The sequence below is a fragment of the Protopterus annectens genome, chromosome 13.part0 (genome assembly GCF_019279795.1).
Source record: "Protopterus annectens isolate FY-2018-M chromosome 13.part0, PAN1.0, whole genome shotgun sequence".
NCBI classification, from domain to species: domain Eukaryota; kingdom Metazoa; phylum Chordata; order Ceratodontiformes; family Protopteridae; genus Protopterus; species Protopterus annectens.
Genome location: NC_056747.1, coordinates 795938427 through 795962834, shown reverse-complemented (window position 1 = coordinate 795962834; position 24408 = coordinate 795938427). Strand labels below are relative to the sequence as shown.

At 37.8% G+C, this 24408-nt stretch overlaps 1 protein-coding gene across 1 annotated transcript in view; it reads left to right on the top strand.

Moving 5' to 3' along the window:
- Positions 1 to 24408, top strand: part of LOC122787678 — a 970705-nt gene that overhangs the window by 735123 nt on the left and 211174 nt on the right. The window contains exon 14 of the mRNA XM_044054524.1: positions 10613 to 10705. Coding sequence (XP_043910459.1) covers positions 10613 to 10705 — 93 coding nt within the window. The remainder of the gene's footprint in view (positions 1 to 10612; positions 10706 to 24408) is intronic.

Here is a 24408-nt window from a genome sequence, read left to right as displayed (position 1 = left end):
CTTGGACCCCATAGCTACGCCTCTGACCTGTCTATAAATGTTGTTGTTAAAGTAGAAAAAATTGTTGTGAAACACTAAAGACATTAAAGTGTCCAAGGTATCATTCTTCTTGCTGGGAAACTTTGTATATCAATGGCAACTGTGAAAGAACACCAACAAAGTAGGAAAACTGTTTATTGGATTTAGAGCTTTCATCCACCAAATGGCTGGACTTCCTCAGAATAAAGACCAAACACTGAACAACCATTTAAACACCCGCCCAATTAGAATCAATTATAATCATATCACCTAGATAATGAATTCATTGAATAATTGATGCATGAAAAAACAAAGATAACAAATGCATAATACATGTGAAAATGAATGTTGAAATAAAAGAACATGAACTGTGCATGTTAAATACTTCTTATAAAACCATGAAAAATATAAATATATGTGAATATATTAATGCATAAATATATAAAATTATGAATACATATATTAGAAATACATATGAAACCTGGGATATACAAAAAATAAGACAGTAAATATATATATACAAATATATTAAATAGCAAGCATGGATTTGAGCTCAAGGAGACTGGCAATTGAAATGACATAATTTAAACCTGAAGAACGTGCAGCATTACACCTAAGCTGCCGTCTGAGCTCCAGGAATTCAAGAAAAACATCACAGACCACCTCTAGGATCAACATTGTCTAAAACAGAAAATGTGAATGAATGCAAAGGAAATCTTTTGATATGTCTATAAAGGGCATTTCGCTCATCCTTTTTACTGATGTCATAATAATGTTGATAAATCCTGTACCTAAACTGTCTGATGGTTTTGCCAATATAAAAACAAGTACACTGTTGGCACAAAGCAACATAAACACTGCCCTTACTATCACAATTGAATCTCTTCTTATGCTTGATTTTACCATAACCATGTACAAAACATTCCGTACCCTCAAGAATAAACTTGTACTGAGAAAAGTGACCACATTTATTCACTCTCTCTGTGTGAGTTAGACAAAATTCTTTCAATCATGGTTTTTAAACAGATGTCTTTTTGGTAAACCACTAACAGTCTTTCACCAAGTTTATTAAAAATATTCTCATCACATCTGAAGATCTCCCAAAATTTTGTAATAGTGTACTTGATTTCCCTGTATTGTAAATTGAATGGCAAAACCAAGGCCTTTCCATAAGCCAAACTGGTAGATACCAAACCAGAATCAACAGTGTTGACAGCTTGAACTAGGAAATTACCAAGAAGGGGGGTATAAAACCCAGATGATCTCTTCCCTGTGACTTCAGTAAAAATTTCTGTTAAAAAATCCTCAGGATAACCCCTCCTCAAAAACATATCAAATAACTTACTACATTCCTCAATAAATGAACTTTCTTGTCTAACCATCCTGGCCAGTCTAACACATTGGCCTTTAACAATAGCCTTCTTTTGATGGATGGGGTGCCAACACTGGAAATGCAGGTAGGAGTTTGAAAAAGTGGGTTTCCTTTATAATGTGGAATCAAATCTACCTGATTCCCTATTCTTGAAGAGAGTGACATCCAGAAAATTGACCTGTGTGGCATCAACTGACATTGTAAACCTTAAGAAGTCTATAGAGGAATTGATGTAGTCAAAAAATGCTTCAAGTTTTCCTCGGTGTCAACCCAAAAAATAATAATGTCATCAATAAACCATTTGTATAAACACCAACCGTCCTTGAACTCAGAAGTGAAAATGAAATTGGTTTCCCAAAAAGCCATAACTGTATTGGCAAATACAGGTGCACAAGCAGCACCTATGGCAACACCATGGGTTTGCTTGAATAAATGGCCCTCAAAACTAATAAAATTATTTTGCAATACTAAATCCATGAGGCTACTGAGAACCAAACTTGTGTCATGTCCAACAATGGGCACTAAAAATTGAAAGAACCAGTCAATGCCAGTATCATGTGTGATACTGGAATATAAATCTTTAACATCAATACAAACAAAGAGAATATCATCTCTGTATGAACTGTCATTAACATTGAATAAAAAATACCACGAGTCCTTTAACAAAGCAGGATAATTGTTGAAAGCACTCTTGGTCTCCTGATCAATATATTTAGCAATAAAAATGTCTTAGACCCTTTTGCATCCACTATTTGCCTCAGTGGGGGGGTCCTCAAGGCATTTATGAACCTTGGGGAGACCAAAGATGGTGGGTGTTCTAGGAAAATGGACCTTGAAAAAGTCCATTTCACTGAGTGAGATCTGATTATTTAAAAAAAGATCCTCAAGGGCCAAATCAATTCTATGAAGGGCCCCATTTAACTCATCCAAAGATATTTCTTCATAAACATCCGAAAACAGAATAGAAAACATTTTATTGATGCAATCATTCGTACTCATGACCACTAGTCCCCCACCCTTATCTGGCTGCATGATACGAATAGAAGCCTCACTTCGAATGTGCTGCAATAAAATGCATAAGTTAATAGGGCAATTAGATAGAATGCTAACAATTCTCTTGATTTCATCTTCACAAAGTTTTTCAAAAATAAGAATTAAAGGATGAAGGGGTGGATTAAAAGTACTGGGCCTTTTGTTCTTTTGTGAACCTGTATTATGAAGGCCACCATCAAATAAAATATTGAAACTGAGTTTCCTCAAGAACAACTTAAATTGGACCAAAACCTGGTCCAGTTTGGCTTTCTGTGCAGGAACAAATGTTAAACCCTTTTCAAATGAATTGGCCCACTCCTCAGTAACATCAACATGACTGTAATTAAACACTTTAAAATCCTCAATGGTGTTAAAAATAATTTTAACCATAGGATCTGCGTTCAATTCCAATATGTCTGCCGCCAACCCGATCTCCCTTTCCCTCTCCCCTTCCTCTTCCCCCTGATCCACATTTGTTGGGGGAATGACTGGGTGGGTGGGTGGTTTTTGTTGAAAAAATTCTGATTGTTCTCCCCCCTCTGATTCATTAATCTCTCGGATCTCCTCGTGGGGGGGGTTGTCTAAAGGGATATTGTCATTAAAATTGTCATGGCCTTCCAATTCATGTGAAATCAAACCAACATCACTATCTACAAAAACAATGTCACCTTCATGAAAAGTTTGGTGTACAACTGGTGGTCGTGGATAAGCCACGCCTTTCACATACTCCTGTTGATCCCAATTAAATTTCTTGACTTTTTTTAGCTTTTAAATCAAGTAACAAACAATCAGTTTTAATAAAAACATGCCTATATTGTTCAGATTTTACATCAAATAATAAATCATTTTTAATAGAACTGTCTAAAGTCTTAATGGCTTTGTTTAAATCCGCCATTTGTTTCTCATAATGCCGAATCAGAACTTGCAAAAGTTCACAACCCTGTTTATTAAAAAGAGAAATCAACTCATGATGCAAGTCTGAATCATTGATGAGTCCAGATGGATATTTCCATGAACGGAGACCTTTTGGTATCCTTTCCACTTTAATACTTTCACGCAAATAATCACACTCAAGCTGGAACTTTCTATATTTGACCACCATGACTTGAAATGTTTTCAACTGTTTATCCAAACTACCAAAGTTGTTAGACTGGTTATCAGTGGCCAGATGTAGAGACGACTCCTCTTTTAACCAGGTCTTAAGACTGAAATTGGTAAAATCATTGACCTGGTTGCTGGTACCAGCAATAGGAATAAAACCCTATCCTCTTCCTTCATCTGTGTGAATGTTAGGCACGCTCGCATGTTGCCCCAGGGGAATCTCATCGTCTTGGCTCTGTCTTGAACCGGAAACCAAAGGGTGACTGTTCAAAGGTTGTCCGCAATGATTCAAATGAACTGAATCATTGACTTGTTCAGTAAGTCTTTGTACCAAAGCAGTTAAATTGTTGACTGCATCCAATAAAGAATTAATCTTCTCCTCCATGTCGATGGCAGACACAGTTGCCATTGGTATACTTGGTTTGACTTTTTTGTTTTTTATCCTGGGAAACTTTGCAAATGTATATAAAAAGTGTTTGATATAATTCAAACCTTCTACATGAGGAATGTTGGTGTAAAGTGCTACCAAATCTAAAGTAACAAGAATACTTTTAGTAAAATCAATACTAGCTTTATATAGTTTGTTGAGAAAATCCCAAGAGTCTCTAGTGTAAAACGGTTTGGCTTGAACAACAGGATTAAGTACAAAATCAATGTATTAAGCTATCCTCTCAGTTTTGGAGCATTTGTTTGAAACAATAAGTCTGAAGGGAAGGTCATTAACTTGTTTGTGTATTTTTGGAATGCCAAACAGTTTGGCCAAACTAGGTATAGGAGAATGCATAAATTGAAATTCTTCGGTAGTGATACTGTGGTCTTTAGCTAACAAACTAAGAACATGGTCTATTGGCTCAAAATGATGATGCACTACATCAGTAGTAACTTTTTCATAATAATCGTCATTGTTAAGAGTGTCAGCAATTTTGTTAATATACGTGTTATGTTGCATCAGAACAATGCCCATGCCCTTATCGGCTTTCATAATTCTGATATTATTGTCGTTAGCGAAATACTAAAGAGTTTTTTCTCATTTTCCTTGAAATTAAACCATTTAACATTAGAATTACTAGCAAGTTCTTTTCTAAAATCATTCTCACATACCTTCAAAAATGTAGCAAGTGTGTCATTTAAAGGTGGGTTGTACAGGCTTTTCTTTTTAAGAACAGTAACATCCAAAGAATTTCTATGATTTTTATGTTGAGAGTAGTTAACTATATGTGAGTTGTTAGACATTTGTGAGTTGTTAGACATTTGAGAAGTCACAGAATCAAGATCATCTTCACAACCTAAACTAAGTTTCAAAAGTTTTCTAATATAAAGTCTAAGGTCAAGTAATACATTAGACAAATTAGCTCTCTGTGATGGTATAAACGTAAAACCTTTACTTAACACTTCTAAGTGATCAGCTGATAATACTTTGTTAGACAGATTAAACACTGAAGTAGGTGTATCAGACAATCCATAGGAACAAGAAGGTGTTACCACTGACTGTAGCAAACCACCTTGACAGTCATTCTCAACTGCACTAACATTTTTTCTAAACTCAGAGACCAAAGGAACACTAGAAAAAGTTTGGTTTAACATTAAGCTACTTTCTACCTCTGCTGTATGAAATATAGAATGACTGAGTAATTCATTCTCTGCTGAATGAACTATAGAATGACTAGGTAATTCGCTCTCTGCAATGAAAGCTTCCTTGAGAGACGATAGTGAGGACACATTACATTCATTAGCAGAGAGCAGATTAACTTCCTTGGAGACATCATTAACTAACCCAGTGACAACATTAGAGAAGTCCTTAACTGACCTAGTGTTTACTTGAAGCTGCTTCTGGTGTGCATATGTCTCGGCACTATAAACATATTCCTTTTGCCTCTCCCTCTTCCTCTTGTGTGAATTCTTCCTCTGGGGCTTGCATTCTGAGATATTACTCCCATGCTGCCAGTGGGTAATGATTGGGATAAAAAAGATGAATTGGAAAGACCCCTTTTGAAATAATTGTTAACATCTTTATTAACTGAAATACTCTGAACTGAATTCATCTGACCATAAACAGCTGGAGGGGTATAAGTGGCAGACAACTGAGATGGAAATGAGGAGTTGTGATGAGAGGAGTTGCCATGTAGAGGAGAAGGAGGCACTAACACCTCGCTTACAGTTTCTCTTACTGCTCTAGTTTCACTCATAATATCATTGTCTAGCATAGATCTGTTAACAGGTTCTTTTCTTTGATGACTAAAACTGCTTGACTGTATAACGTTGTGAGGATTGTCTGGCTGTAAACCAGTATATGCCATAGAACTTGTGCAAGGATTTGAATTAAAGTTTGTATGAGCATTGCCACTTACTTGATAGATGTTAGCAGAATTGTAAACTTTTGAAGGATAGTATCGAGAGTTCTCGTTTCCACAAGAAGAACCTGTAAAATTATAATTGCCTCTCACTGGGTAAGCAAGCCCTGCTTGATACTGATGTAGGTCCCTATTTAATTTCTGTCTTTTTCTGTTAACCACAGTGGCTGTGTACCTTGTAATTGTTGGGGAAATAGTATTGTATAGTTGCTGGAACACACAAAACTGTGGATGTTTGAGAACCATAGTGTTTAAGGCAGTAATTTCAGACTTTAACTCTTCCAGTCTTTTTTTATTATCAGAAATCATCACTTTTAAAGCCCTAAGCCCTGCTTCATTGTAAATTCTACTAAGTTCCCTATATAACTCGGAATTCATGGAAGTTCTATTTGGGAACCTATAGACTCTTAAACCTTTCTGTACTATTTCTTGCTGAATGCAGACATTTAAAAAACTGGATATCTGTCTCTATACTCTTAAATGACATTAACTTTCATTCCAGCTTAAATATTAAGGGTTTCCATTCTGTAGGAGTGTAATCTGTCACACCACTAAAGTAGTTGTTACTACTGTGCATGTTAGGCTGAAAATCAGTAGCCAAAAACGGATTGTTGTCTCCGGTCTTATTCAACAAAAGAAGTAAATCATTATTTAGACCTTCCCTGTAATTAGAATCAGAAGGCATTTGGTGGGAATCAACTTGTTTGGCCGTTGACAAAACCGTTGACATAACTGTTAGAAGCCCAACCGCATGGCCACGTTGCTGATATACTTCAGGTAGGGAATTCACTTGTTGGCCTGTTGACATAATCATAGGAAGTTCCCTACCAAAACCACATTGCTGAATAGCTTCAGGCAGGGAATCCCCCCACTGGGGATTCTTGTCACAAATTACATTCACATGCAGTGACCCAATGTTAGACGTTACTGTCTCAAGAGAGCCACTTTCTAGGTGCAAAGAGACACTGGGCACAACAGACCCAGCAGACACAGTGACAACTGTTCCATTCAGTGGAAAACCAGGATGATAACTAAATGCTGCTGACATAAACTGATTAGATGCTGCAGACATATATCGATTAGGTGACACTGAGGAAATATGTGCACCAGTAGTAAAACTGGAATTCTCTATAGACACTCCATTCATAGCTTCAATTTCTAATTCTTTAGTAGTAGGAATAGGTCCCAAAGCTGAATTATTAACTGCAGGGTCATACTGACTTAATGCTGTAGCATTTTCTGTATTATTAACATTATTAACCACTGCAATGTCCCAATCTATGCTGTTAACTGTATCCAGATTATTAAGAACTGTAGAATTACCTTGACTATGCATAAACTCATAAAATTTCAAAAGAGAGTCTGTGCCTTTTTGTTCTTCTAGTGACTGGATATGATTCATCAGGCTGGAAGGTATAGTGTAAGTGGAGGCATTTAAAATGTTTTATGAAAGATCGTTTTGTATAAGATCATTTTGCGAAAGATCTTTTACCACTTGTATATGCCCATTAGAATTAATCTGTTCATTTCGGCTTATTTCCTGGCAATCAACACCAGTCTCAGCAGTAGGGATGACATCCATCATGAAAGGACAAGAAAAAACTGTAAAACTTATAAAATTCGGATTTTATAACAATTATACACAGACCGAAAAACACCAGAAGAGAATTAATTATTAATAAAAATAACTTCTGCGACTAAAAAATAAATAAAAATAAATAAATAAATAAAACGAATGAACAAACCCCATGCTTGTATGGTTACCTTTCGTTCCTTTATTGTATTGGAACTTCATCAGACTAAAGAACAGGGCATTGCATTCAAAATATAACTGTAGAGTAATGCAACATGAATAATAAGAAGGTGTCAACTACCAATGAATGTCACTGTTTAGTAAAACAAAACTTAATATGCAGAACTCCACTTATTAACACAAACCAATAAAATCACACTGGACAGAATATATTAACTATTAAGTGTTGGAGCAACCTGTATAACAGTCCTGTCAATGAAAGTGTACGAGAATGTATTAGAATGCATTAAAAGAACTGTCACTGAAGCCATTTAATACCACATTTCAAATTCAGGGTGTCATTCAGACCTGGAAAAAATTAATCTCTCAGGCGTAACTGCCCCTTCAGTTCTCTCACCTGCAATAACTCATCAGAGTCTCCGAAAAAATCATCAACTTGCTCCAAAATAAAAAATAAAAATTTGTCAAAATTATGGCAATTTACACTATGCTTCCCCAAGGCATTAGTCATGTCCTTGTTTCTTATAGTACTGTCTTGTCTTGACAATAAACATTGTCTATTTTTATTGTCTATCACTAATGAGACAAAGAAACCTAAAGGCATGTTTAGATGTGGTAAATGCATTTGCTGCAATTACATCTTCACTGGCAACTCTTACACTTGCTCTCATTGCAGCTTTACAGTAGGGTTTACACATTATTATGGCGGTAATAGTTCATTAGTTGTGTACTGTGGCATTTGTACATCATGTTACTGTTTTTACATAGGAAAGACGATTAGGAAACTCAGTGACAGAATTAAAGAACACAAAAGTGCAATAAGAAACAAGGACATGACTAATACCTTGGCGAAGCATAGTGTAAATTGCCATAATTTTGACAAATTTTTATTTTTTATTTTGGAGCAAGTTGATGATTTTTTCGGAGACTCTGATGGGTTATTGCAGGTGAGAGAACTGAAGTGGCAGTTAAGCCTGAGAGCTGAATTTTTACCAGGTCTGAATGACACACTGAATTTGAAATGTGCTCTTAAATGGCTTCAGTGACAGTTCTTTTAATACATTCTAATACATTCTCATATACTTTCATTGACAGGACTGTTATACAGGTTGTTCCAGCACTTAATAGTTAATATATTCTGTCAAGTGTGATTTTTATTGGTTGTGTTAATAAGTGGAGTTCTGCATAATAAGTTTTCTTTTACTAAATAGTGACATTTATTGGTAATTGACACCTTCTTATTATTCATGTTGCATTATTCTACAGTTATATTTTGAATGCATTGCCCTGTTCTTTAGTCTGATGAAGTTTCGATACAATAAAGGAATGAAAGCTAATCATACAAGCCTGGGGTTTGTTCATTCGTTTTTTTTTTTGTTTGTTTGTTTTTCTATTATTATTATTTTTTTAGTAGCAGAAGTTATTTTTATTAATGTCTTTTGCATGTCATTATGTTATTGCATATACCTTGTAATAACCTATTTGTATTTTTCTGGATGTTATATTATATCTGGTCAGCAGATGGCACCAGTAGATAATGAATGACTGCTAACATTATTTAAAAGTTATACAAGAACTATTTCTATTTTTGTATATGCTGTACTTTTCATTATTTATTTGTCTCCATGAACTGCTTTGTTTGTAATGTTTTATTTTTCTCACTTGTTTTTTGGTTCTATAAGGAATTTTTGATTGCTTGTTTTCATGCATTGAAGAAGCTCTGGATAATGGGAATCCCAGTCTGCATGCATTTGTGGTGACGACTTGCAAATAAAAGTGGGAAATGAGTGCTTGTTGTTGACTGCTGTCTCATTTTTGCTGATACTATTATGGATACATGCACCTGCTTGTTATCTGTCCATGCATGGTCTTTTTCGCTCCCGTGTGTGTGTGTGTGTGTGTGTGTGTGTGTGTGTGTGTGTGTGTGTGTGTGTGTGTGTATGTGTGTATTTACACACACACAAACACACACATATATATATATATATATATATATATATATATATATATATATATACACACACACACACACACACACACATATATATAAATGATTATCGTTCACTCCATCAAATCTGCTGCTGACTGAAGGTGTGAATGACTGGAAACTCAGTCAGCAGTTTTGTTCACCTGAATTTTAAGATTTCACATAAGCATAACATCAAATGTGTGCTAGTAAGGTAAGTGTGGATTTGGGAAACTAATACCGAAACTTTCAGATAATCTGAAGGTTTAAGTATTAGGAGTTGGGAGTGTTTGTGTTTGTAAGTTGGTTAGAGTTGAAGTAAAGGTTAAGTAAGAGATAGATTTAGTGTCCAAGCTGTCTTGTGTAGTAGTAATTTTAATGAAAGGGATTGTGCATGAACCCTAACCCTAGTCCAGCACCTTACCTTAGACAAATTATGCCTGAGTGTATAGTGGAGGTTGAGTGATCAGATTGCAAAAGGAAACAATTTTTTTTTTTTAATTTTGTGATTTTTTTTTTCTTTACATCGATTTTTGAAATGAAATATAATTAACATATAATCCCGTCACACACACATACCAGCAATGTTATATGGGTTGGAGACGGTGGCACTGACGAAAAGACAGGAGTGAGAGCTGGAGGTAGCAGAGTTAAAGATGTTAAGATTTCCATTGGGTGTGACCAGGATGGACAGGATTAGAAATGAGTACATTAGACCCTTCCTAACATAATCATGGAAACAAAAAATAGGGGGGTATCATGAATTCATGGGATAACCAGGCATTTCTAATGGGAATAGTACAAATTAGTATATTGGTGTACAGAGAACTAACTACTGGGCAGACTTGCTGGCCAAGCCATCCCTTCTGGCCAACAGTTGTATGTTTCTGTCTCCATTACTAGATATAGACCTTTGCCGAAGCATGCTTCCCTTAAAGGTTGTGCTTATAAGAAAATGTCTGATACTTCTAAAGATGTATCTCTGTATGATGCATGCTATCTACTTCTCTCCTGTGCAGGAACGTCATGACTATTACAATATGCAAAGGAATGCAGAAGAAGAGATTAGTAAGCTGCAAGCTGAAATTGCAAGACTACAAGATCTAAAAAGGGTAACTTAGTTCTACTGCAAGGTCTAGAATTGTGATTGTTTATCTTGTTTACCTCTCTTCTTTTAACCATCTTAATTTAGTGTAAGTAATATGTGTTATTCAGAGGACACTTTTTAATTTCATTAAACCTCATGAGTTTTCACTCTGAGTATTTTGAGTGTAGCAAGTAAACTGCAAGCATTTTAGAATTCTAATTTGTGTTTAATATGTTGATTTTTTTTTCTTTTGCCACCCTGTATAAAAAATTGGGGGTAGTTGGTTTTTTATTCATATCTGTGTTCTATATATTTCTTTTCTTTTGAATTTTCCTCTCCAGTATGCATGTATTTATTTATGTATTCCTATGTACTGGTGTTCCCCCACTAGAAAAACAAAAAGCTGTTTTCTCAGATAAGTTCTCAGCTATGTGTCTGCATTGCAATTTTCAATTCCAAGCAGTAATGGAAATACAGTTTCATAACTTCAGCTCCCCCACCCTGGTAGGGACTTTCTCTTTCTGCAACTAGGGCCTTCATGACGGACTCTGTACTGTTCACAAGACAACAGCAATGCATCCCATAATGCAGGGGTCACTATAGAAGCTAGCAAGGAAAATATATTTATTTTTTTCTTTCTATTACAAGAGAAATCTATAAAGTTCCAACCAGTTGGGTTATGCAGCCAACAGGCTACAGAAATCACTACTCTGTCAACCAAGGGCCCAATCCTTCCTAACAGATAGAGAAAGCTGATTTTTAAGCATTCAATTAAACACCTACCCCAACCAGAAGACATTAATCTGCTGGCCAGCAGTCTATTCTAAACTCATCAACTGTTCTTACTTATTCTGAGAACATAGTGAAAAAAAAGTTTCCATGAATTGCTTTAGTTTTATCTTTCAGAATTCACTTACCTGTATGAAGTATTCCCTGTCTGACATAAGAAGGCTACACTGTAACACTGTAGACATTTCCTTTGTGATAGGCAAGTGTCACAGTCAGACTATTTTCCCGCAAGAGATTACCATGGAAATGTATACAAAGTGATTTTTCATGGTTATGCGGTGACATTCTCCAGGAGTACTGTGCTCCAAGCTATTCCCTGACCTACCATGTGAACACTGACCTTATCCTTAGGATCTGGGAGAGCAATATGTTTTTTTTTTTTTCAGTAATGCTTTTATGAAGTGCATATTGTTGCTGACTGACAAATGCTGTAATGCAACAATCCTCATGGATTTCGCTTATTATGATGACCAAATTTGCCATTGCTTTTCACTTCGATCATTACCTATACAGGAATGTGTAAGCATGCAAGGTGTACTTTGCCATCAGAATGCATGCTAAACTTAATGTTTTGAGGTATTGTGTGGATTCCAAACGTTAGTTGTGACAGTACAGCACACTGAAGGAAAACTTCAGTGGACCAGCTGTGAACGCAGTTTCAGAAGACATGCCACAATCAGTCTGAGTACTTATTTATTCAGCATAGGAGAATTACAGATTACACACACACCTATCAGATTCCAACACATCGTGCATACCCAACACAACTTAAATGTGACAAAGTTTAACGCCAACTCTGTTTCTGAAATCTTTGACAAATGCCATACTGCAACACAAGGAAAGAAAGCTATTCCCATGGAATACTATGGAATCTGTAACAATTCCAACAAAAATAAACATGCTACCTACAGTGACTGAAATCCAACAGGCTGCTGTCTGCAAGTTATGGAGGAGGATCTGGCTGTGCATCTTAGAAGTCAGCCAGCTAAACAGAGAGCCAGGCTACAACTAAGCCAACTCTCCGATCAAGAAATCATTGACAGGTACCGTTTAGACAGACAGCTGGTGCAGGCTGTGTACAACATGTGCACACCACACATGTCTATACTTACATTGTGAAGTAACCCCATTCCACCTGAAAGAAAAGTCTGTGTGACCCTAGGTGTTTTGGCATCCAGGACATCTACCTTGGTGCACATCCTCACACAAGTCCTGCAAGTGATGTGCACCAAGGTAGATGAACACATACACTCTCCACATACACCCATGGAGCAGTGAACTGTTATGCACCAGTTCTATAACATTGCAAACTTCCCCTATATTCTTGGTGCGGTAGACTACACCCACATCCCTGTTAAGATCCCTGTGCACCCAGATGCAGAATGATGCCTCAATAGAAAGAGGTGACCATCCCTTAACTGTCAAATGGTGTGCACAGCAAATGGCATTTTAACAAACATCAAGGTGACACACCCTGGGAATGTCCATGATGCTGCCATATGGAGGAAAAGTGGTCTAAGGGATACATTCCAGCAAGATGAAATTCCAGAAGGACTACTACGACTAAGTACAGGAACACAGCTAGGATGTAAGCTAAATACATCTCTGCCAACATTATTCATGATGACAACATATGTGTTTCCCTTCCCCACAACAGGTGACGGTGGTTATCTATTTGAGCCATGGCTAATGACCCTGTACAGAGAACCTTCCAACCCAGCAGAGAAGGCTTACAATATAGTGCATGCCACAACATGAAACACCATGTAGTGTGTCTTTGGTGTACTGAAAGCCAGTTCCAGATTTCAGGACACATCTGGGGCTGCACTGCAACACACACCTGAAAAGGCAGCACAGATGATTACTTTGTGTGCTATGCTACACAATATGCTAGCAACAACATGTGGTGGTCTTCCTGCTGGTGGTGGGGGTGAATTACCCCAAGAACCCTAGATGCATAACGATTACATTCCAGCTATCAGAGGAGGAGCAGGAGAACAAAATGGGCAGAAGAAACAGGTGTAAACAATGGAGGATACGACCACAGGTCTAGACTCCGGCAACACAGCAGCATCTGACACTCACCTTTGAATCATGACAAGCCACACATACAGAAGTACACACATTAATCATTGATGTTCTGGTGTTGACCCACCACAGCAGTACAGATTATATGTAATGGAATTTGCCAATTACATGTACACACTAAGCATCAGACACAACACCATAATTGCAACATATAACATTATAAACATATACCAATCGATCATGACAGGGACCATCAACTCAGGCCATAAGTGACACAGGTATGCATACAGACTCACAGTGGTGTATGTGTGTATGGCAGACAATAAGGGACATTCTTCTGTGAACTCCATCCCTATCTATCCACTATCAGATGATGCAAACAGCAAAGCAAGTCAAGACATACTGCACAACTGTTGTCAATATCACAAGTAACATATAGCAATGTAAAGTATGACTAAAGTATCATGTACTGAATGGAGTCATCTGTGGTCAGTAAAAATGACAGGCTTCTGTGGCATCAGACTTCACAACAACCACAGACAGATAACATCATCAGTGGTCTGAATGGCAATCATCATGACCATGGGGCATAGTGGATCAATTATCAGTGTTACTCTAACGCAGTTTAGGGCACCCATGCTGATGGCTCACACATGGTCCTGGCTGCCCCTTCCAGTGGAAACACTAGCCTATGTGGCTCTACAGAGGAGACCAAAGGAGTGACTCCAGCATGTGGGGACACACTGTGGGAAGGAGCATGGGTGCAAGTTGACTGGCTGGGCATGACTACTGGGCCAACACTGGATTGGCCAGCAGCAGATGTGTGTGCACATTGCAGCATAGACATTGGTTCCCAATGGGCAACAGTTGGTCTTCTGAGAAAAGGCCTGCCTCTCCCATGTGACACTCGGCCAAGCACAGTCAGGGCATGCAGAACCCTGCTCATACTGTGGCACTGCTGTAGTACTGCTGTAACCAGGGATTCAATGAACCATGCCACAAATAGCATGCTTTCATTCTGAGCAGCCAGTACCACCATGACCTCACCATGTCTTAGCTCCTGTCCTTCATGCCTTGCACATATTTGGTGTGTAACATGATTCATGGCATGGGCAGGTGCATGAATGTCGAATGGATGAATTCAATGGGAATATTCTTTGTCTGTAGGAGTAGGTGGACACCGTCTGACATTTTCCCAAGTGCATCAGGTACACACCTATATCTACTTCACTAGGCAGTGTCTCTGTGTTGTGGGGAAGTGTCAACATCAACAGCAGAATCAACACGGGACTGTGGTCCACATCTGATATCTCCACATCTGAGGATACAGTCTCATCCATGTGACTCTCATCATCTGGGCAGTACTGTATCTGCAAACCCATGTCATGTTTGCCATAGGCCATGCTACTTTAGTGAGACACATCATATCCCACCTCAGGACCAGTGGCTGGGCTAATGGAGGATGAAGGCAGTAGACATGCTAAAAGAAGAGACAAGTGCCACAGATCAGGTAATCATGCTTATATAACTTGCTGGGTATCGTTACTGATATATTCCACAAATATATCACTACAATGTTACAGATGCTACGAATTTTCCAGGGGTTGTGTCCAACTGTGGCCCATGGATCCTATGTAACAGGGAGTTGACAATTATGTTATATATCAATATACATGACATAAGTTAGGAACAACAAGATAACACACACACACACACACCTGACATGTCCTTGTGGGAATCCAGAGCCAGAAGCGAGGGATGAAATGTAACTGTTGTAGGTAAACAAAGGCATAATCACAATATTAGTAATCACTTACAGTACTTGCTAGCATGTACTATTCCAACAGAGTTACAACACACAGTAGGTAATGAATATGCACATGCCAGCTGATTGTGGCTGAAGTGCCAATAGTGGTTGTCATATGCAATGGTAGAAGGGCAACAACAGGATAAACAGCAATGATATGTAGGAAAAAGAGAAAATAACATACCAGTTACACCCTCCCTATGTGGTGAGTTTGTCTATCATAATGCAGATGCTGCAATGGAAAAATGCAGACAAAGAAGACATGGTTGTGTATGCAGGCATAGGCACATGATGACATATATAACACAGTAACAGGATATGGTGGTGCTCACATGAAGTCCAATGCACCTATTAGCCAGATGTCCCTGTGTATGAAAAACAGTAACATTAATTTCATACAAATCTGTTATGGTACACAGTGCTGCAGCTTATGGTACCTGTAGGTTACAGTGTCAGAAAAAGACCTCTATGACCGTATACAGCACTGGCATGACAGGACACAGAGGCAATAACAGGTAATGGTCATAGTAACAGTATATGGAGACACTCAACTGTCATGTCCTCCTGCTGTGCAGAAGTGGATGGACCTGTTCAAATGAATTCAAACAACATTAAACATGTTGGTTGTAGTGTTATGCATGTACTAAAGTTGTACAGCAACATGTCGTTACACTTACGCTGGTCATCATCTGCATGTGTGGCCCCATGTGTATAATGCAATTTTACTGCTGCAACACAAAAATAAGAATATATGAATATCCATGCAACAACAGTCTTTACTGAGGTACTCTATATCCAGCAATGTTATGCAAAGTAACACATGCATGTGTGACCTGGAATAACTGCTTCTGTCCCTCTCCCTGGTATGAAGTGTGACCAACTCACAATATGCAAGGATGCACGAAACTGTGTAAGATAGTCTGGGGCTATCAGTGGTGGGCCACAACCAGTGGCATTCCTTGACCTCTTATACTGGCATACCCTGTTGGTGGTAAGAAGAAACATGTCAGAACACCATTGGTGACCTCACACATCATTAATCATGTTGGTGAGGTCGGTCCACACTTCATTCTGCCAAACTCTATTTCCTAACCATCCAAGGAGTCTCCGTCCATGCTGGTAAAGAGTATCTATTATTATTGTCATTTTCCTGTGGTGAAAAAGTGTCACCCCTAGGTCTGTTTGCCATCTGGAAGACAGTTATATGCACATGATTTGATTAATGTGGGATACCACATATGGAGATGATTATGTTGACAGATTATGTCCATTTACTCTCTCTCTGTATTCCTATGCACTGTGAAATTATAAGAAATTGTACCTGTCCTGTATAGTACTATGACATATAAAACAATATATGTGATATGAAAACAATGTCTGAATCCATAACATTTGGAACAGCAACATAACTTGTGATATCTGTACAGGATTTATCTGAGATTTGAACCCACTACAGTGGATATCACAGAAGTGTCAGTCCAGCCACAACACCATTGTGCCACACTATCCATACAGTCTGCATGAACTTCACAGTAGCATACTACTCATAACATATGTGTATAACAATAATGTTGGGTGGTTATCACATACAGTCTGTATTGTCAATAAATGTTATGCAACTTGAGCATAAACAGACAACCTGTGGGAAAAAAGTGGTCATATTAACCTGAACTGTTATACATGAACAGCTTATATCAACACACTCAGTAGTAAGCAGTGAATGCTGTCTCCATTTCATCTGTATGACATGAAAATCAGTGATAATTATTACTCTTAGCAGAAAGTATCTATACATTAGCAATTGAACAACTTACTGAAAACATTGGAAAGCATCCCTATCCCTAAGCATACCACAGACAGTACATGGAAAACACACATAAACATGGATATAGTTTTATTGAGGCAATATTTCTAGAACATGTTTTAATGAGCATCATTGAATAAATATCCATAACATAACTACAAAAACATACTACATTGCACCATATGGATAATGTCGGAATCCATAGATTTCTGTAACTATACCACACACTGTACAGAGTTACCAACAATATATACAGATATTTCATTAGTGTGTCCTTATGTAGTGATCACTGATGCTGTTTACATTTTTCTGTACAAATCCATATGGGGAAACTCTGCTTGTTAGTGATGCAGATGTATCCAACTGTGTACATACAGGTCAATCCTACACCTCTCTGGTAAGTCACATACATTTTTGTCTTGCATAGTATTTTCCCTACATGCATCACTTTAATTATATACACATACATTTCTAAGCTGTAATGGTAACATAGTTCTATAAGGAGAGAAATGTATCCTGCCACAGCAATGTTAGCAGGTACAATATTATCTTTCCTGCTACCTATGAGTCACACGTAACTGAAAGTAAGACTAGCTATGTGCGCACAGTTTTAAGGCCAATTTAAACCAAACATATTTAATCAGGTTAATTAACATTCAAGGTTTTTTAATCCCATTTGTGCACTTCCATGTAAGTTCTTGAAATTTAGGACATTAACCAATAGCTTGGCATAACAGGAAGGTGCACAGTGCAGATACTCAGTAGGCATCATTAAATGGGGCAACATTTAGCACATGCTCGTTACCTTCCAATAATCCCATAAACGCCACTTTTAAATTGTGAAAATTGTGATTTTGATACATTTACAGATCACACTGTTGCTACCTGTGAGCTGAGTGGAACTTCAATGAGCTATTCATTGAATTTTTATTTATCCACATTCCCAACATTATCCTGGTGATGACATCATCCAGGAGGCTTTGACATGTCCGGGTGCCCAAATGGACCAAGAAGGAGACCACCCAGATGCTGAACATCTACAATGGAGTGGAGCATCTTATGAGAACCAGACTATGGAACTTCACGAATATCAACATCTGAAACTGGATTGCAAGGGAGCATCGACATTGTACAGGAATCTACCAGACTGGACTGCAGGTTCACCAACGCTATGATGACCTCCATTGGCGGTATAGTGAGGATCTTAGCCAGGGGATCACCAAGGTTCAGAGAAAGCCAGTGGATGGCTACAGTAAGTTTCATAAGCCTAAGTATACCTGTACATTCCTAAGGAAATCAGAGATATAGCTATGACCACAATGTCAGATATATGCCTTCTAAATCAATTATCTTGCTGTTCTGATAATTATCTCATCTGGATAATTAAGAAGGCAAGATGACTGTTCTCTCTCTGTAATCATGGGTTTGATTCCCATGGGGTTTATTTGTTTAATATAATTTATTATGTACATACTATTAAATATTAGATGTGTTTGTTTTCCAACATATAAGTACATAATTTCACACATCCTGTATGACTGTGTGTCACTGACGCCTATAGCAACTAGGCCACTGATGACTACACATGTCTCCATTATCTATAATACTTTCAGAGTATTGCACATTCTACTTCTGTATGTGTAAAAAGTAACTCATACAGACATCCCTTAGTCAGTTCTGCTTTACAAAATGCACAGTATTGTTAAACACCTGTCTGTTTAACACAAGACCAATGCAGGTCTGAGTGTCTATCATATGCTGTACATTTTAAAAGCTGATGCTTTCTGACAGTTGTGTAGACCATGAGGGCTTATTGCATTTTAGCATTTAGTTGTCAGATGGTTGCATATTCCTCCATTATACAGTGGAATACGGACACACACACACACACACACACACACACACACATGCACGCACACACACACACACACACGCACACACACTAGTGGTCTGTTAAGAAGGAAAGTACTTTGCTGTGTGTTAGCTCAGCCTGTAAACCAACAGGCAAAGTTGCATATATTGAGGCTAGCTGTGAGTTCAAATCCACATAGGGGGTATCTTTCAGTAAATCATGGTGTGTGTGTGTGTGTGTGTGTGTGTGTGTGTGTGTGTGTGTGTGTGTGTGTGTGTGTGTGTGCATTTTGAAAATGCTTGTATAGATACCTGCTTGTTGATATTTACAGGTGTCTTGTACATGTTTATAACTATAGCACATATTGGTTGAATTTCTATGAATATCTTTATAGATTCATAGATCGGTACTAGGCTAATGACCCAGGAAGCCTTTCTAAACCTAGCCAAGTGTTCCCAAAAGAATAATGATGTCCTGTATTCAAACAGGACATTGGAGGACAGGTATTTATAAGCTATCTCTGTCCATAAGGGGCATGGGTGCCAGGTCCAATGTAAATTTCTTATTCCCCATTCACTGATCTAGGTTGCAGTTAAACTAGGTAATAGACTAACTCAGCTTCACATGGGTGGGAAGCCTATTCCATTGGAGGGGCATTCTCTGGGACACATATCTGTCTCTCCAGCACAGTCTACATCACAGACAAAATTCAGGTCCCTAGACCTTGTATTTCTGGTACTGTTTGACTTATGAATATGTAGGATATTCATAAGTATGGGGTTTGTGAATGCCTTGTAAGCCAGGCGTAGATCACCCCTCAGCTATTTGAGTAGATGGAAAGGGCTTTAAGATGCTCGGCATACGGCAGGTTTGTTACACCTTGTATTCTGTTTATAAGGAACATCTGAGGTTGCTAAAGTTGCTGCATATGCCTGGTCAGGTACATATCAAAGGGAGCATTATACTCTATGACTAGTCCAATAAGGGCAGAGTACAGTGGGATAATGACCTCTTTGGACCTAAATGCCATGCCCTTACTTATACGTTGCAAATAAAAGGATTTCCTCACCACTTTGGCCACATGGTGGTCAAGGGTAAGGCTACTGTCTATGTGATGCCTGACCAGTGGGTCTACTCTTAGGAGCTTATTATTAATGTGGTAATTAGCCAGGATGATTTACTTATCAAAGGGTATAATTATGCATTTTTTAGCATTAAGTATAAGACCATGGCTTTAGCACCATTTGTTAGTCAGAGATAAGCCTTCTTGAAGAATACTAGTGTCTGCGGGGGACCCGTTGATAACCCCCAGCCTGCAATTATCTGCTAACTTAGTAATCCATAAGCCTTCTGCATTTGCTTCTATTTCAGAGAAATACATGTCAAAAAGGAACAGGCCCAATACTGAGCCCTGGGGGACTCCGCTAGTGACGGCCCCCTTGGTGGAGATGGCCTCACCTATTTTGATCTCCTGGGTCCTATCAGTAAGACATTTGGCTATCCAGTGGAAGATAAAAGGGTTTATACCCAAATCAGTGAGCTTGTCTATAATGCCTGAGTGGGGTACTGTCTCAAAAGCTTTGGCCAGGTCAAAAGTAAGCTGTGTACACAGTTTTGCCTTTATCTGACGCTTTGGTGAACTTATCAAAAAGTCCACCAGATTTAATAGGTATGACTTTCCTTTAACAAAGCCACACTCTGATGGGTCCAGCATTTGCAGGTTACCTATGTCCTCATTTATCATGTCCATCACCTTACATGTGAGGCTGGTCAGAGTGAGGGGTCTGAATGGAGAGATGATAAGTCAGCAAGTAAAGGAGGGTAGTATTGCTGAACTTGAATTCATCCTCAAATCTTGGTGAACTTGAATTCATCCTCAAGTCTTGTTGAGTACCTTAATGAGGTGGACCCTGTTTTTCACAAAATCTCACCATGACAACTCTGATATATAGACAGTATTTTATATAGCATATATCATGGACAGAAGTAGGTTAAAAATAAAAAAGACAGCTGGGTGCATAAGACCTAGGATAAAAGAAAGTGCCCAATCCTGGTAGGCATACTGATGCTAGGACTAGAAAAAATGATAGTGTAGAATCCTCAAAATACAGAAACATTCCTACAATGGGGCCAGGTCAGGCCCAAGGGAGGATGGCCCCCTGTTACAGAAGGAAGTAGCAGTCCACAAAAATCACAAAAACTGATAGGCCAAAGAAGAGCCATAAAGACAATAGAATGGACTATTGAGGATAAGAAAGAAATTATGTATTATTACTATTATGCAAAAAGCCCAGAATTTCCAGACACAAGATATAAAAAAAGATTCAGAGAGAAATTAGAAGAAAGGAAATACTTCCACAAGAAAAACTGTCAGAAGCCTCAAATAAAAATGTGTGTTCATTAATACAACGAATTTGTGAAAAACATTAAAAACATTATATAGACCAAGAAACTTTGATCTGTTTGTGTTTGGAAAAAGAAGCATCTGAGGAAGTGCAAAACTATAAGCAACAAAACCTAGAGATTTTTGAAAAGTATAGAAAAGAAATATGGACATTGGAAAGAAAGAGAGATTTGATATTGTGCAATATTTGTGCAAAGTTGAAAGCCAAATTAATCAATACAGAAAAGCCAGGCCCAAAGATATTCAAAGAGACATACAGGCAAAGGCATCCAGATATGGAAAATTTCACAATAAAAAAAAATAATATCACAAAGAGGAAATGTAGAAAAGAAGATTAGTAAAGCAGAAGTTACAAAAATAGAAGCTGAAGTTATGGAGTGCCTGAGAAGTGAAGGATTTGGTGCAGAACGTCTAACACAGGTTACATCACAGCATGATGGAACAAGTCCCCAAAGTAAGAAGAAACAGGAAGATTAGGAGACATCTGAAGAAGAACTATGGATGTGGGAAAGAAAAAGAGATTTAATATGGTGTAATATTTATGCAAAGAAAAAAAACAAAATTAATCAATGCAAAAATAGTAGCACCAAAAATATTTGAAGAGAAATACAGGCAAAGGAATCCAGGCATGGAAAGCTTTACAATACAAAAAATAAGAAGACAAAGAGGAAAAGTAGAAAAGAAGATTAGTAATGGAAAATTTAAAGAAATAGAAACTAAGGTTATGGAGTACCTGTGAAGTGAAGGATTAAGTGTAGAAAATCTAAGTCATAAAGCAGCCCATCAGGATAAAACAATACACTTCCAAATTAAGGAGAAACCAGTGTAACAGGAAGCAACTGGGCAGTTGCCATATGAAGATATTTTGGAGCTTTCTACAGGAAACCAGTATAAATGTTCACTTGAAGCTGGACAACAAGAGCAGGAACAGGAAACTGTGACAACTCTGGTGCAGTCAATGTTGAGGAGTGATAGACCAGTGAGTTCCCATACGACAGAGCAACGGATAGCACAGGATGAAATTGATGAGACTGTGCCACATGAAGATGAACTCTCTATAGAATAACCACAGGAAATGGAGAACAAAAAATGTGCCCTTAGTTTTGAAGAAAATGAGCTAAGAGAAGAGTTGCTTGAGTTAATAGAGTTAGACATATTAAGATCAGTGAAAGAAATACACTGCAGAAGGTCTATAAAACCCAAAAAGTCAGAAGTCTGATAAAAACAAATGAATGCAGTAATTAGGACTGTCTATAGAGATCCATGCAATATAACAGAAATAAACAAGATATATTACTGTGCAGCTAAATTAATAATATATAAAATTCTACCACAAAAACATGGGGTAGTAAGGGAAAGTAAGGGGAGAAATCAAATAATATCATGGAAGTATCGAACAGAGAAAACTATAAAGCAATTAATACAAGTGTCACTGTTAGACTATAGAAGAGGGAACAGGTCAACAAAAATACTCAGAAATATAGACATGATAAAAGCAATGCACAGTATTATAATGGATCAGGATCTATCTTGCACTATTTCAAATAATAAACTAAAAATCTCAGCACAGGCAGAAAAACCTAGAATATACACAGACAAATATAAAGGAAAAGTACAAAATAAGCAATTTATTGATGACCCTAAAAAGGTCTATAGAGAATTGGGAAACAAGGTAAAAGGAATTGAAAGACCACCCAAAAAAGAAAAAGATACATTCTGGAGAAATATCTGTGAAGATCCTGTGGAACCTAAGAAAGATGCTAAATGGATAGAAGAAGTAAAAGAAAGAATAAGAACTTCAAAGGTACAGGATATGAAATGGGATAAAGTAATAGCCAGAGAGAGAAAGAAAAACCTTCAATTGGAAAATCCCAGGCCCAGATGCAGTTCCTAACTTCTGGCAAAAAGTATTAACATCTTTGTACGAAGATTTACCCATGAGTAAGAACTATTTATATGCATACCCCGAACAGACACCAACCTGATTAACAACAGGAAAAACAATGCCCGCTCTTTAGAGTGAACGCGCAAGTTGTCATAAAAAGTATAGACCAATAACTTGCCTTCCAACAAAGTATAAATTATACACCGGAATTGATGCCGACAAAGTTTATAGTCATTTAGAAGAAAATTCAATCATGGCAATAGAACAAAAGAGTAATATAGAAAGTCATATGGAACAAAGGATCACCTATTGCTAAATAAAGTCATAATGAAGAACTGTAAAAAGGGGAAGAATCTAAGTATGGTGTGACTTCACTACAAAAAAGCATTTGATAGTATCCTACATTCATGGATAAAAGAGTGCTTAAAAATGTATAAGATACACCCTATACTGATTAATTACATTACAGTGACTATGAAACAGTGGCAAATTAAGCCATGATAAAGGGCAAATTATTATTCCAGGGATAAAATTTCAAAGGGAGATATTCCAAGGTGACTCCCTGTCACCACTGTTATTCTGTCTTGCCCTTAACCCTTTAAGCTGTCTACATAACAGATTAGGCCATGGCTATAAATTGGCTCCTAGAAAAAAACAAAGTGTAAAGACCTCTCATCTTCTCTTTGTCAATGATTTAAAACTGTATAGCTGATCAGATGAGGAACTGAAAGCACAACTGTAAGTAGTCAAAACTTTTTCAGATGATATAAGTGTGGTGCCCCACCACTGGACCATTGATCAAGGAGCCTCAGTCCTCAACACTGGCACCAGTGGGGGACATACACTGGGAGGATGATAGGTACACACACAGTATTTCCAGATGCAGCTTTCTGCATCAAGTGCAATTTCCCTTAAGAGTACACAGAGACCAGAGTCAGTCCAGGGCTGGTTTTTTCGTCTTCCTCTGGATCCTCAGTAAGACTCCCCACTGGCACAGCTATAGAGTTGAGATGTTAGCTGAGTGGCCAAGCCAAGACTTCCAGCACCCTCTCTGTACAAACAGTGCTTTGTGTCCTTGCCCAAGTAGCTGACATACACACTCTTTGAGGTTTGATTTACACACACACACACACACACACACACACACACACACACACAC